At 42.1% G+C, this 16,247-nt stretch overlaps 1 protein-coding gene across 1 annotated transcript in view; it reads left to right on the forward strand.

Annotated features, from left to right (window-relative positions):
- The window catches only part of CFAP206 (cilia and flagella associated protein 206), a gene marked incomplete at its 3' end in the record, with an annotated part of 71,208 nt that extends 56,138 nt beyond the window's left edge, over positions 1-15,070 (forward strand). Inside the window, exons 8-13 of the mRNA XM_079716577.1 lie at positions 1,370-1,489; positions 2,618-2,816; positions 4,299-4,439; positions 7,336-7,529; positions 9,478-9,621; positions 14,840-15,070. Of these exons, the coding sequence (XP_079572703.1) occupies positions 1,370-1,489; positions 2,618-2,816; positions 4,299-4,439; positions 7,336-7,529; positions 9,478-9,621; positions 14,840-15,070 (1,029 nt within the window). The remainder of the gene's footprint in view (positions 1-1,369; positions 1,490-2,617; positions 2,817-4,298; positions 4,440-7,335; positions 7,530-9,477; positions 9,622-14,839) is intronic.
- Between the last annotated feature and the right edge of the window lie 1,177 nt (positions 15,071-16,247).

Genomic DNA, 16,247 nt, shown 5'->3' on the forward strand with positions numbered 1-16,247 from the left:
AAATCTAAAGACTTTAAGGACTGCATTTTCATATTTGATTTCTAAAAGAAAACTAGCAATCAAAGGGGAAAACTCTGAGGGGTAGAGAAGAGACTTATTAGATAGGATAAACAATATGTAAATTATTATTATAAATTTTATTTTAAATAAACAATGGGAGAATGAGGCAAGAGGAGGGGAGATGCTTAAAGAGTAGTATGGGTAAAATTGAAACAGGATGCACATTACATTGCGGATAAAAAAATTCATTAGTTGAAATACAATGATGATGTTTGATATTTCTTATGCAGTAATATTTTTTTGTCATTTAAGAATAGTCTAGGGCTTCCCTGGTGGCGCAGTGGTTGAGAGTCCGCCTGCCGATGCAGGGGACACAGGTTCGTGCCCCGGTCCGGGAGGATCCCACATGCCGCGGAGCGGCTGGGCCCGTGAGCCATGGCCGCTGAGCCTGCGCGTCCGGAGCCTGTGCTCCGCAACGGGAGAGGCCACAACAGTGAGAGGCCCGCGTACTGCAAAAAAAAAAAAAAAAAAAAAAAAAAAGAATAGTCTAGTAAAACATATAGTTAGGCTACAGATATCTGAGAATTCAAATGCAGTTTTTTTCTCTCCACGTAATTGTTACTCTTTAACACTGTGCTAATAACCCCATACCACTGCCATTTCTGGTCACATCTTAGGATAGGAGCCCTGGGCTCAGACGATCTCAGGTGTAGAACCATGATTCTACCCCTCATTAGCTGCGTATCCTTGGGCAATTTACTTACCTTTCTGTACCTTGGTTTTCTTATTTGTACTTACCTCTTTTTGTACTTATAAGTATTTAATATGGCGCTTAGCACATAATAAGGATAAATGTTAGTAATTATTTCAGATTCATCATTTAGCACCTTATTTTCAGATTCCTATGGTTGTATGAGAAATATATTGTTTTTCTCTCAATGCTGTGATTTTTAACATTTTCTGCATTCTTGAATGCAATTTTTAAAAATCTGGGTATCAAAATAGTTTTCAAAGGAATACGTCATTAATATTATCTTTGAGGAATGGGAAAATAGCAGTTCTAGAAAACTGTGTCAGAGGATCCACTGCTCAGAAATGCAGTTATACTGAATATCAAAGAACACCAGTATACATTTGAGAAAAATTATAGCCATTGTATTTCAAAAGATTCATCCATTCAACAAATGTTTCTGGAGCACCATCCACATGCCAGTGCTGTTCTTGGTGGTGGGGATACCTTGGAGAGCAGAATCCTTTCTCTCACTGAGCTTACTTTCAGGACATGTGGGGAGCAGGTAGGGCTTAAAATATACATAATGTTTGTAGTAAAGTTATAAAAATATGAATGCCAATTATGTTGTCTTCACAGTCGGACATAATTACTTGTGCTCAAGAAGTGGAAATGAAGATAAAGCAGTTAGGAGCCCAACTGGAACAATTAAAATTTACTGTAAAGTCAAAGATGGCTGTCCCAACATCACAAGTCTTTGTAAGCATTTGTAATCCACTTTGACCTTGTTTAAAGGTGAATGTACTTTTAAGTCCTATAAAGTTGAATCAGAAGTAATTTTAATTTTATTTAATTACTAAAAATATAATATTAGCTTTATGTGAGGTGATCCTGTTGTTTTTGGTTATTTTGTAGTAATAATCCTATAACCAGGATGTTACAAGTTGGATGAGAGGATTCCCTTGGTAGGCCATTGCTACTCAACAAAGTGCAGATATATATTATAATAACCATAATATCAGTATTGTCTGTGGCGACAGAAATAATCCATAGTGCAGTGTTGAAAACGTTTTTACAGTAGCTGGTTAAAAAATTGCCTTTAGCACAGAGGTGATGTAACTTGTGACCTTTCTGAAAAGACAGATAAAATCACTTTGTTTACCAGGCCTGCACTTATTCTGACTTTCTGATTATCTGTACCACCCTATGGGCAAATCTGGGAGCCCCAAAGAAGTACAAGATGTACATGCAGTATTTTATAGAGCATTTTGAGTCTCTAATCATTTTCTGTAATCATTCCCAACATTTGACTTTAAAAACCTGGAAACAAAAGGCTAAGTTGTTTCACTTATAAGTAGGGCCTGATTAATTTTTTATTTGTTGTATAAGTCAGTGACCTTTAATATGAATAAAAAATACTTTATGTCACTGACACAAAATCTTTAACTTATAAGCTCACAAGAAATGGCCCAAGATGTATCCCTAGACTTTCCAAGTTCTTTTGAATTGTAACTGAGCCAGATAAATCTAATTATAATGAGTCATATTTAGCTTCTTTATAAAAAAGAAGCTATTTTCCCCTAGACCTTTTGAGGTGAAGCGTCCATGAATGTTTCTTAGGTGATCATGTGTATTTGGCTTTTTTGAGTAAACTAACTTACTGGCAATCATACCAAAATAAAATGCTTTGATATACAAGTTTATTTTCTCGTAATTTATGCATCCAATTTCTACTGAGATTCTATCGTCTAATTTCATGAGACTTTTACTTGTCTTACGGGAGAATTAATCTCTTTACAAACAAAAATTTGTACTTATTTTTAAGAATAGAGTGATCTGTAAGTTTATTAAGCAGTGACATTTTGAACATTTTTGTCTCTTCCTCAGCCCATCTTCATTGCCCTTTCCAATCTGTGGACTAGCTTTCAGGATGAGACTGTTTTGATTAGCATCCTCAGTAATTTAGCTACTCATCTTGAGCCATTTCTGGGGACTCATGAACTGTTCTTTCCTGAGAAAGTGATGCAAGCTCTTCTTGATGGAGTGACTGTGAAAACTGATGTGTGCAGAGTGAAAGAGCACATTGGTAACAGAAATCATCCATTATTTCCTCTTCCTCTTCAAATTACCTCTAGAATAAACTCACTCTTTTGTTTTAAAATTTTCAGGTGTATCTTTCTCGATTGTAAGACTGCTAATGTTCATTATAGAAAGTATGGAAAACAGAAAATATATAAACTGAAGAGTTTGCTATCCAGCAATAACCATTCCTAGTGTTATTGTTAGTGTTTTGGTTAACAATGATTTCCTGTTGCTTATAGGTTTCTATTGTAGTCTTAGTGATTTTATTATCGGTTTGTAGTAGAAAAGGGTATTAATCCTTGCTATATTTGTTGCAAATAAAGCTCCATTTCTTTGGAATGCTATTTGCCATATATCTACCACAGATTCAGGTTGAAATTTATAAATCAATAAATGTTATCCCGATAAAATTGAGCTTATTTTAGGCCCAGATGCATTGATCCTTATAGAAAGGCTGTCTTTATCAATAAACTTCCTTTTACTTTTTTAGTCCCTGCTGTCTTATTAAAGACAACTCAAAATTCATGAGAAATGTCAAAATAGAGTCTGGGATTTGAATTGTTGCCTAAAAAGAAAGTTTTTCCAGAAAGTGAAATTAGATCATTGACTCTCTAAATTTCCTTCTCACATTCTGTTTTCGTAAAAGCAAAAAATACCCTAGTGGCAGGGCAGGAATAAAGACGCAGATGTAGAGAATGGACTTGAGGACATGGGGGCGCGGGGGAGGGGGAAGCTGGGATGAAGTGAGAGAGTAGCACTGACATATACACACTACCAAACGTAAAATAGATAGGTAGTGGGAAGCAGCCGCATAGCACAGGGAGATCAGCTCGGTGCTTTGTGACCACCTAGAGGGGTGGCATAGGGAGGGTGGGAGGGAGACGCAAGAGGGAGGAGATATGGGGATATATGTATACATATAGCTGATTCAATTTGTTGTACAGCAGAAACAAACACAACATAGTAAAGCAATTATACTCCAATAAAGATGTGAAAAAAAACCCATAGCGGTACTTACTTCCAGCTGTAGCCACGGGGTCACTTGTAATGTCTGCTGTTTGGATACAGAGCCAGAAACAGAAGTGTAGGTAGCACTGCAAAAGTAAGAACCTCGGGGATCAATGTTTTATAAATTCGCGTTTTTATTTGCGTAAAAAAAATTGGCAAAACTAGGAAGACTTTTTAGAAGTGTGAAGAACAGAAAAGTATATCCTCTGTTACCAAAATTACTAAGTTACTGAGATGTTTCCTTGACTCTTTCTGCAGAGAACATTCTCAGTTGTTTAAAGAACTGACAGTCCTAGTATATAAGCATCATATTCAAAGTATTTTGCCACCTCGCATATTATTAAGAGCTACACTGTCTTGAACGAAGTTAATTCATCTCTGTTTTAGTCACATAGCAGCCGGTCTCTTCTGCTCGTTTCCTGGGTGGTTTACTCTTCCCACTGAATATGGTTTTTCTTGTGCTCCTCTTTCATTTTAGAAGAGAGAGTAAATCTGGTGGATTTCAGAAAACTAGAATGGCTTTTCCCAGAAACAACAGCCAATTTTGATAAATTGCTGATTCAGTATCGGGGATTTTGTGCTTACACATTTGCTTCAACAGATGGTCTTCTTCTTCCAGGTACATCATTGGAAATAATACTGTCCTCCTTCTCCAATTCTTCTTTAAATGATGTGCCCTCATTGTTACTCACTCACTCACTTTGGAAAATTTTATGTACTCTAATGGTGAACTAGGAAAGGAGCTACAAAGATGACCTAAATGCAGTATTTATCTTTGAAGTGCTCGCAGCATAACCTGATAGACTGACATAAACAAGAAATTATAATACAAGCGATAAGTGATGGAATGTGTATATAATGAAATATGGATGCTACAGTATCATAAAAGGGGGATGACCCATATGTCAATGAAGGATTTCAGAAGTGTTACGTGGCATTCCTAAAATAGATCGTCTTCCAAAGTGATTACTTGAAAGCGCAACACTAGTTTGACTGATATGTTTATAAACAATATTCTTTGTCACTTTATGGTCATATTCCATTAACATAGATCAGGATTTCAGTATAAGGACATGGCCAATATTTTATCAAGTAAAATTTCTCTCTGATGTATATATTACTAGAACTTCTCTAAAGAGTAAATCAGAAATTGAGATGGAATAAATTATTATCCAAAAAGTGCCATGTGAATTGGCAATAGAATTATTACAAAGAAGTATTGGGATTGTGTGTATACAGGCTAGAGAACATACACATTGACTCATTTTTTTTTATGGTAGAGATTTTTTCATTATGCGAGTAATAGAAGGTTTACCTTGGGAGAACTGAGAGAATAGTATTCTGAGGTCCCGTGAGGGCCACTGACAGGAGAAAACAATCAAGAACCGTGAAGAAGTAAAAAGCAATAGAATGGAGATGATTTCTTTCTCCCCTTGTCTTTTTTTTTCCTTCCCTTTGCTCCCCCCCAAATCTCTCTCTCTCTTTCTCCCTCCACAAGTAAGAAGGGAAAGGAGTCATGAGAGACACAAACACAGAAACATAGATGTGGGGTGACACAGAGGTAGCATGATGTGGTTGGAAAAGCTATGGGCCAAGATTGGGAGAGCCTGGTTTCTTTTTCTTTTTTAATATTTATTTATTGTTTATTTTTGGCTGTGCTGGGTCTTAGTTGCGGCATGCAGGATCTTTTTTTTTTTTTTAGTTGTGGCGTGTGGGCTTCTTAGTTGCGCATGGGAACTCTTAGTTGCAGGACACATGCAGGATCTAGTTCCCTGGCCAGGGATGAACCCAGGCGCCCTGCATTGGGAATGCAGAGTCTGGACTGCTGGACCACCAGGGAAGTCCCGGGAGAGCCTGGGTTCTAGTCCCCGTTGTCCCATTAGTAAACAGTAACTTTCAGCAAATCTCTTGTCTTTTGTGGACCTCAGCTTCCACGTCAGGAAAAGGAGAAGGACCAACTAGGAGGTCTGTTTGGTCCCTTCCAGCTCCTAACAACTATGATTCTAAGAAAGGGGGAGAAAGAGAAAAAAAGTAGAAGGGCTTGAGGGGCTTTGCGTTTAGAATCCTCTCAGAATCAGCTAGTCTGGAGACTTTATTTCTACGTGCTACAATATTTCCTGGGCACCAGCCACCTGCACTGCCTCGAAGGAATCCCGTGGGAGTCCCTCCTTCCTCGGGGGACCGCAGACCACAGGGCTTGAGTCCCCGGGTAATGCTGGGGCTTACCAGGCAGGGTCCTTTTCAGATGACATCACTGACTTTACTGCCCACCTCTCGTTCCCTTGTGCACTGCTCGAGCCCCACTGGCCTTGCTATTCTCGAACATTCCGAGCTCATTTTCACCTGGAATCTTTTGCGCTTGCTATTCCCTCTACTTGGACAGCTCTCTTCCCCCACAGCTACATATCCTGCTCCCTCATCTTATTCAGCCTTCTCTGATCCCCCAACTTAAAATATCAATCTCGCCCTTCCTCCTTTTACTATGTGTTTAACCTGCTTTGCTTACTTGTTTTGTGTAGCACTGATCACTCTCTGGGCCATGGTATATTGATTGATTTCTTTTCTCTGTATCCTCAGAGCCAGGAACAGGGTCAGTAAATATTCGTTGAATAAGTGAAAGAGTAAATAAATAAGACAGTGTTACCGTTTCCTATATAATTCCCACAAACTGTGGATACTTATAACCCATATTTTATGTAGTATCTTTTCATAGTGGGAGATACTTTCTAACATGCAAATGTACATTTTGGAACAGATGTTTCATTTTTGTAGTTCTTACAGAATTATTTTAAAAACAGTGCTTCTAGTAGTTAGTTTAGTTTAAGGATATTTGAAAAACCTGCTAGATGATTAAGTGGCTTCTCATAAAAGATTTTTAAACAACTTATATCTGGATAGTGAAATAGTTTTAGATAAAATCATAATTTAAAATTTAAAAATATGGGACTTCCGGGTGGTCCAGTGGTTAAGATTCCATGCTCCCAGTGCAGGGGGCACAGGTTTGATCCCTGGTTGGGGAACTAAGATCCTGCATGCTGCATGGTGTGGCCAAAAAATAAAATAAAATAAAATAATAAAAGTATAAAATAAATTGCATCTGAATTTTACATAAAATATAATTTAACAAAATGTATAACTTAAAATTGCTAGTTGTAACATTTTAGCTAATAAAGACATAAGTGATGTTAAAAACAGAGTGTATAGGGAATGGTTCTATGAATGTATTATAAACATAGAATCAGTATTTCATATCTTTTAAAAAATATATATATATATATTTATTTATTTGGTTGCACCAGGTCTTAGTTGTGGCAGGTGGGCTCCTTAGTTGCGGCTCCAGGGCTCCTTAGTTGTGGCATGCAAACTCTTAGTTGTGGCATGCATGCGGGATCTAGTTCCCCAACCAGGGACCAAACCCAGGCCCCCTGCATTGGGAGCACAGAGTCTTATCCACTGTGCCACCAGGGAAGTCTCAGTATTTCATATTGAATTCAATTCCTTTTTTTAATTTTCAGGAAATCCAGCAATTGGAATTTTGAAATATAAAGAAAAGTATTACACTTTCAATACCAGAGATGCTGCATATTCATTTGCAGAAAATCCTGAAAATTACAGTGATAAAATTAGAGAAAAAGCCAAAAAAAATGCAGAATTGATTCAGCTACTAGAACTTCATCAACAGTTTGAAACCCTTATTCCATATTCTCAGGTAAGCAGTGTTGGCGTTTTAAGAATTCATGACATTTAAAAGTGTAGTTAATAAAAAAAGTTACATTTTTTTGTAGAGTGGTCCCCCAAGTCCAGGCAAGAGACAGGGTCAGAATGAGGGCCTTTACAGGTTATCTGAAAGGGGTTCACATCTGAAGATGGAAACTAAGGAAATCCACAAAGAATAAATGAAAACAGGACAAGGAGTCAAATTGATGAATTAGACTGGAAAAATCTGAAAGAGCAAGACTACATTTAGATAAATAATTGGAACTACAGTATTTCCTTATCTAAAATGGAAGGAGCTTAGCACAGATAACATAGGTGGTAACTTAGGCACAGAATTGTCAAATAATTTAACAGGTTTAAATTGCAGTAGTATGAAAGGCCACAAAATGGATCTGAAGGTGTGTTTCTGTGTGTGTGTGTGTGTGTGTGCCGATTCCTTAATTCATTCAGCAGACACTGAGCTGCTTGCTGTGCACCAGGCATGATTCTGGGCACGTTGAACAAAGCAGGTAGCAATCCCTGCCTGCATGGGGCTCACATTCTGCCACTGTGTATCCTTGTTTTCTTCCTCTTTGTCTCTCGTTTGTACTGTTCACATTTTAATTGCTCTTTCTGTCATCCTCTCTTGTTTAATTTACCTCTTTTAAACTCACTAAACTAAAACCCTGCAATACATGGTTTATGAATGGTTTGTGTTTGTTATATTTATCAACATTTTGACAGTGAAGCAGGTGGGTGTGGGTACGACTGACCAGGTTGGCAGGGATCCCAGCAGTGACTGGTAAGAGGACGATGGGGCTGGTGACAGTGAGGAACAGAGGATGGTCTGAACACTTGGGCAGGAAGACTGACAACCAGCCAAGGACAACGTGGTCAGAAGTGGGCAGCTGTTGGCACTCTTGTTCTGATACCATGCTGCCAGTCTGTTGATGTGATGCTCCAGCTGCCCTTTTAAGATAGCACAAAGACAATGAAAGGCTAGAATCAGATAACCAGGAAGCTGTGCTGTATGTAAATACTTGTCTATTAAAGAACAGTTTTCCTCTACATATCTGGTCTTGTTTTTCCCTTTCTGTGTATTTAATCCTGTGTATTTAATCCTTCACTGACCTTTAATACCTATGGAAGTGAGTATTCTTTCTTCATATTTCAATGCTGTATTCATTATTTTTTCTTGCCATTTACTTGCATAATATTGTAAATTATCTTTTCAACATCTTTTTACCTACCTAAGTATATCATAAGATCATTTTGAAGGAAAAAATTATATCTTATGCTAAATGGTAGGCGTTCAGTAATCATCTGTTTCTTGATTTGGGGAAAGAAGTTCATCTCTTCCCCCTCCTCTTTACTAGGACTTGAGTTTCTTAAACCTCTGCCACCCACTCCAGCAACTTCATTTCCAGCATATCATAACTTGTTTAGCCTGGAATCACTGAATACTTAATATTTTAATAGTGATCTTCTGGGTACTTTGGCAGAAAGATGAATATATTCCACTAAAATAGATAGTAATCTGCTATGTATGCAGAGCTTGAGTTTAAGATATATTCTAAAGATGTTCTGATACTTTAAACAAATGTGATGTATACCTAATATTTAATAGCTATTCTAAACTTCTATCTATTTCCAATAAGGTATTCACTTATGCTCCCCACTGTGAAAATTGGAGAGGGACATTTGACTTGGGATGAGTGATGTTAGGTTTTCTCCTTCCAAAATACACCTCCTACATTAAGTTCAAAAAATCAGGCACAAATCCATAATGCCTGGGAAAGTAATTACATTTGGCTCGCTAATTATGAACTTCTTTTTATTTTGCTGGTATTTACAAGTATGTTTCATGTTCTTGTTTTCCTAATGTTTTGTCCGTTTTAGCTAAATATTTTAGTTACCTGTGATATTTTACAAATATTAATTACAAAACTCCACTTCTTTAGATGAAAGAGGTTGACAAACATTATATAAAACCAATTGCAAAGTGTGAAAGTAGCACACAGACGGATACACATTTATTGCCACCAACAATTGTGAGATCATATGAGTGGAATGAATGGGAATTAAGAAGAAAAGCTATAAAATTGGTTTGTAACAATATTTTCTAAAATTATTTATAGGTTGGGGAATTTTAATATGTTGTTACTCATAGAGTTGGTAAGCTAAATTATTTATATAAAATAGTTGTACACAGTTTTTTTGCTAAAATAAAAATAATTAGTATAATTTATAATTTTCCAGCTTTACATTGTAAGATTATCTTCTAGGTTTAAAAAAAAATTAGTTTATTTATTTATTTATTTATTTTTGGCTGTGTTGGGTCTTTGTTGCTGCATGTGGGCTTTCTCTAGTTGCAGCAAGTGGGGGCTACTCTTTGTTACGGTGCGAGGGCTTCTCACTGTGGTGGCTTCTCCTGTTGCAGAGCACGGGTTCTAGGCATGCGGGCTCAGTAGTTGTGGTGCACGGGCTTAGTTGCTCTGAGGCATGTGGGAATCTTCCTGGACCAGGGATCGAACCTGTGTCCCCTGCATTGGCAGGCGGATTCTTAACCACTGCACCACCAGGGAAGTCACTATCTTCTAGTTTTAAGCATATATAGAAATGCAGAAGCATGAAACTGCTCTCAAATTATATCAGCCAGTAACTAGAACAATGATAGTTGCTACCTTTCTCTCTATCTCCTTTTCTCAATCTCTACTCTCTCTCTCTACTGATCTATATAATAGTTTTAATTAATTGTGCTAACCTATGAGGTGCTAGTATTTAAAGCCCTGCAGCTTCCTCTAATCATTTAAAGCATACCCTTCTCTTTCTTGGACTTCTTTTTGAGGAGCAGAATGTTACTGCTCTTATAGCACAGATACAGTCCCCTTTTATTGTCAACTTGTTCTCTCCAGACGTCTCACTTGTCCTTCTGATTCGCAGTCATCTTAATCACAGTAGGTACCTACCCTTGAAGCCTTCTTTGAAACTCTCATCCCTATCTGACTCAGTGGACTTCCCCCCACTCTTCCTTTTGATAGTATCTGGTCATTTTAAACAATAAATATTTATAGTGTGAAGGAACAAACTCTTTTTATAACTGTAGCCTTTTCTCAGTATATTTTATCCAACTCTTTAATGGAAATCAGGTGTGGAAATAAAGGAAGACTACTCAAATGAGAACAGAGGCTATTTGAAGCTTGCTGTATCAAGGGAGCCAGTCACCATCACTTGTGTTTGGCAGAGACTCAAAGCTGGGGAGAGGAGTGGGAAAGTTTTATAGTGAAAAAGGGGAAGGCTTCAGGTATTCCTCTGATTGGAGGATATTGACAGGGGAAACTGGAGGCGGGCTAACTAGCAGTGGGCCATGGGGGAGCATCTTTTGTGATTGGCTTAGTGAGCATATTTGGCTTTCTCTGGTTGGTCCAGAGATGGAAGGGGAGGCAGCAGGAAAAAAAATAGGGCGGTTCTGCTGTTCTGAGATGATTGCTACAGCTACCGAGGTTGTGGTTGTGGTTTGGCTTCCAAGACTGGTTGCTGCAGAGGTTGTGGGTTAGAGTTCTGTTATCATATAAGGTCCATCCTAGGTCCGTTTGTATATTGAGTCTCTCTTTTCACTAACCACATCATTTCCCTTGCCACCCTCTCTGGTGGCAGCTTTTCAGTCCCCTGATTTCTCAAGATGCGGAAGGTTCAGCTTCCTGGAATATTTTCCAGATCAGCGGTCCCCAACTTTTTTGGCACCAGGGACCGGTTTCGGTTTCGTGGAAGACGGTTTTTCCACGGGGGAGGTGGGGGATGGCTCAGGCGGTAATGGGAGCGATGGGGAGCGATGGGAGCGATGGGTGCGATGGGGAGCGATGGGGGGCGATGGGGAGCTATGGGGGCGATGGGGAGCGATGGGGAGCGATGGGGGCGATGGGGAGCGATGGGGGTGATGGGGGCGATGGGGAGCGATGGGGGCGATGGTGAGCGATGGGGGCGATGGGGAGCGATGGGGGCGATGGGGAGCGATGGGGGCGATGGGGAGCGATGGGGGCGATGGGGAGCGATGGGGAGCGATGGGGAGCGATGGGGGCGATGGGGGCGATGGGGAGCGATGGGGGCCGATGGGGGGCGATGGGGAGCGATGGGGGCGATGGGGAGCGATGGGGAGCGATGGGGAGCGATGGGGGCGATGGGGAGCGATGGGGAGCGATGGGGAGCGATGGGGAGCGATGGGGGGCGATGGGGAGCGATGGGGGGCGATGGGGGGCGATGGGGAGCGATGGGGGCGATGGGGAGCGATGGGGGCGATGGGGGCGATGGGGAGCGATGGGGAGCGATGGGGAGCGATGGGGGCGATGGGGGCGATGGGGAGCGATGGGGGCCGATGGGGGGCGATGGGGGCCGATGGGGGGCGATGGGGAGCGATGGGGGCGATGGGGGCGATGGGGGGCGATGGGGAGCGATGGGGGCGATGGGGGGCGATGGGGGCGATGGGGAGCGATGGGGGCGATGGGGAGCGATGGGGGCGATGGGGGCGATGGGGAGCGATGGGGGCGATGGGGAGCGATGGGGAGCGATGGGGAGCGATGGGGGCGATGGGGGCGATGGGGGCGATGGGGAGCGATGGGGAGCGATGGGGGCGATGGGGAGCGATGGGGAGCGATGGGGAGCGATGGGGGCGATGGGGAGCGATGGGGAGCGATGGGGAGCGATGGGGGCGATGGGGGCGATGGGGAGCGATGGGGGCCGATGGGGGCCGATGGGGGCCGATGGGGGCCGATGGGGAGCGATGGGGGCGATGGGGGGCGATGGGGGGCGATGGGGAGCGATGGGGGCCGATGGGGGGCGATGGGGGGCGATGGGGGCGATGGGGAGCGATGGGGGCGATGGGGGCGATGGGGGCGATGGGGGCGATGGGGAGCGATGGGGGCGATGGGGAGCGATGGGGAGCGATGGGGAGCGATGGGGGCGATGGGGAGCGATGGGGGCGATGGGGGCGATGGGGAGCGATGGGGAGCGATGGGGGCGATGGGGGGCGATGGGGGGCGATGGGGGCGATGGGGGCGATGGGGGGCGATGGGGGGCGATGGGGGCCGATGGGGGGCGATGGGGGGCGATGGGGAGCGATGGGGGCCGATGGGGGCGATGGGGGGCGATGGGGGCGATGGGGAGCGATGGGGGCGATGGGGGCGATGGGGGCGATGGGGAGCGATGGGGGCGATGGGGAGCGATGGGGGCGATGGGGAGCGATGGGGGCGATGGGGGGTGATGGGGGCGATGGGGGCGATGGGGGGTGATGGGGGCGATGGGGGCGATGGGGAGCGGAAGATGAAGCTTCGCTTGCTCGCCTGCCGCTCACCTCTTGCTGTGTGGCCGGGGTCCTAACAGGCTGCGGACCGGTACTGGTCCTCGGCCCGGGGGTTGGGGACCCCTATTCCGGATCATTGTTCCAATAGCATTCTTACCAGTTACTCTTCTGTAGTTCATGAAGCTCCTATTCCCTGCATTCTTTTCTGTTATCTATCAATACTACACTCACTTGAGCTCATCAGATGCATACCGGGTAACCATATATATATCCTACCACCTTGTTCTTCAGGAACTAATAGTCTAGCAAGTGACATTGATACACTAAAAATATTTTAGTATCTCTTGGTAAGTGGCATAACAGAAGTGAAATAAAAATTCTGCTCCATTGACTTAGGTGATATTTTAAGTTGGTCCTGAGATACACATAGACAAAGGAGAAGAGAGGAGTGATGGTTGGACAGGATATGAGAGGTATAGGTGGCAGATTAGGTCTGGCCTGGAAATGTTAAGAGAATGCGGTGTTCAATGGGGCTGAACCTCATACTGACTGGACCCTCTCTTCTCACTCCTCGACTTCATTCTTCTTCCCACCTTAGACGGAATTATCCCCTAGAACTGCAGCATGTTGAATGCCAGCTCCCCATGTATTACCAACATGACCTGTTGATAAGACAAAGCTGAGTATATGGCTTAGAGCTGTAAGGGAAACCACCCCTTCAGCAGAGCTTTGCAATGTCTCAGAGGGGGAACAGCAAGGTCAGGATTTATTGAGTCTTTGAAGTTTGGTTGAAGGCAGGTCTTTTGATGCCTGGGCTCAGTCAGGGGATGTGTTGGGGACCTGAACTGGGTTGTAAAGATTATGAAAAAGCAGTCCAGGATTGATGGGAATAGCAAGGTGAATCTTCAGGCAAGGGATGCAGAGTCTTAGGGCTTCTTCTGTGTGTTAATGCTTACCACTGAAGAGTCATGCATCTTTCAGGATGTTCTGTAATGAACAACCAAGTTATTTGCTTTGGCAAGAGTCTCGGAATAGTAAAATTATGCTAGTGAAGACAAAGGAATAGCAAAGTCGTAGACGATAAGCTGTGTGTGGGAGTAGTTTTGGTTCTCAGTCACCTGCAGTGTCTCAAACGCTGAAATGTTTCCTCTAATTCCAGGTCTCTCCTTCTTAACTCACATGCTGTAGTCCCTTCTGAGTTTTTTCCTTGGACTTTACCACAACTTCAATAAAACTCTTATTCTCTTTTTTATAAACTCCTCCTTGCTTCCCAGCCTGAGCAATCTGTTTAACCTCATGTTTAGTTGTAATCCATAAAAGGAGTAAGCATAATGTAGAAAAATGTAAAGTATTATCTGGAAACATCAGAGCTTTTTATATTAAAAGTTTTGGGTGAAGCCCATTTAGGTAAGACAATGGAAATCTTAAATTTTTGCCTTTTAAAAAAATAAGCCAAGAATGGTGGAAAAATCCAAGTTGTGTGACTCTCAAAGTATAATAGTGGGGCTTCCCTGGTGGCGCAGTGGTTGAGAGTCCGCCTGCCGATGCAGGGGACACGGGTTCGTGCCCTGGTCCGGGAAGATCCCACATGCCGCGGAGCGGCTGGGCCCGTGAGCCATGGCCACTGGGCCTGCGCGTCCGCAGCCTGTGCTCCGCAACAGGAGAGGCCACAACAGTGAGCGGCCCGCGTACCATACACACAACAAAAAAGTATAATAATGAATGAATTATTATATTATTATATTAACAAAGAATTGAGCTCACTGTAAGTTTGAATATGTATGTTCTTTCTTTGGGTTCATTTTCATTATTTAATCTATTTTCCTACTTCTCAGCAAAGGGTATTTATTTTCTATTATGTTCTAAATTTTCCAGTGTTTTAATGTTTTGCAGAAACATGTTATGTTGAAAGACTAATTTCTTTGTGGATTGAGAGAAAAAAAAAGGCGTATACTAACTGGTACCTGAGAGTATTTTATTTGTTCTTTAGAGAAATGTTCATTCCTGTGTATTCTCTTTCTACTTAGGCCAATTTGCGTCGGAAAGTTACTCACTCGGTACAGACTGATCTTAGTCACATGAGAAGAGACAATTGTTCCCAGGTGTACCCTTCAAAGGATGCTAGCACACAGTCAATGAGGGAAGGCAGCAGCCAAGTACCCCGGCCCCAGATTTACATAGCTGGTTTCCGCGGGGGCCATACCAAGACCACCTGTGAAGTCAAGGTGAACTTAACTAGAGCCATAGATGAAACCTAGTTAGAGACCACACTTTTAACGTAGATACCACTAAATTGTGAACAATGGCAAATATTTAAAAGTATTTTTGCATCCATGAAAATTAGCTAATTTTGTGGGGCTGGCACGTTCATTGGTGGTATGAATGTTTTTGGGTTCTCACCCATATGCACTGTCAAACTGCTACAACAAATGAAAAACTGTTTTCTGTAATACATTTTTCATTCTATTAAAATTGCAAAGTAAAACTGTCCATTCCTCTTTGACTTGTAAGAAAAAGTTTGGCAGCATTAAGACTGAAATTATTAGATGTTAATATAAGATGATTAGATATTAATATATGTAAGATTGTTATGCATGGGATAGAAATTTATGTAGATAACTTTTTATGTATTGATATAAGATTATTGTACCTGGGATAGAAGTTTATTTCAAAAATCATATTTAATGTTGAACATTAAAAAGTTAAACCATAATCAATATTTTCAGCTTCATTAGCTATTAAATGTAACATGGATTAAATTGATATGTAATAAGACCTCACTAATTTGGAACATTTAGAACAAAGATCCACATGATGTTTTTATTTTTTTAAATTTTATTTAAAAAATATTTATTTTTATTATGTATTTTTTTTAAAGATGTTGGGGGTAGGAGTTTATTAATTAATTTATTTATTTATGGCTGTGTTGGGTCTTAGTTTCTGTGCGAGGGCCCTCTCTAGTTGTGGCACGTGGGGGCCACTCTTCATCACGGTGCACGGGCCTCTCACTACAGCAGCCTCTCCTATTGCGGAGCACAGGCTCCAGACGCGCAGGCTCAGTAGTTGTGGCTCACGGGCCTAGTTGCTCCACAGCATGTGGGATCCTCCCAAACCGGGGCTCGAACCCGTGTCCCCTGCGTTAGCAGGCAGATTCTCAATCACTGCGCCACCAGGGAAGCCCCTATTATGTATTTTTTAAAATTTATTTTGGCTGCACTGGGTCTTAGTTGAGGTATGCAGGATCTTCGTTGTGGCATGCAGGATCTTTAGTTGCAGCATGCGGACTTCTTAGTTGCGGCATGTGGGGGGCATGTGAACTCTTAGTTGCGGCATGCATGCAGAATCTAGTTCTCTGACTAGGGATCCAACCTGGGCCCCCTGCATTGGGAGTGCGGAGTCTTACCCACTAGACCACCAGGGAAGTCCCACATGATG

The sequence above is a fragment of the Hyperoodon ampullatus genome, assembly GCF_949752795.1.
Source record: "Hyperoodon ampullatus genome assembly, chromosome: 12".
In the NCBI taxonomy this organism is placed as follows: domain Eukaryota; kingdom Metazoa; phylum Chordata; class Mammalia; order Artiodactyla; family Ziphiidae; genus Hyperoodon; species Hyperoodon ampullatus.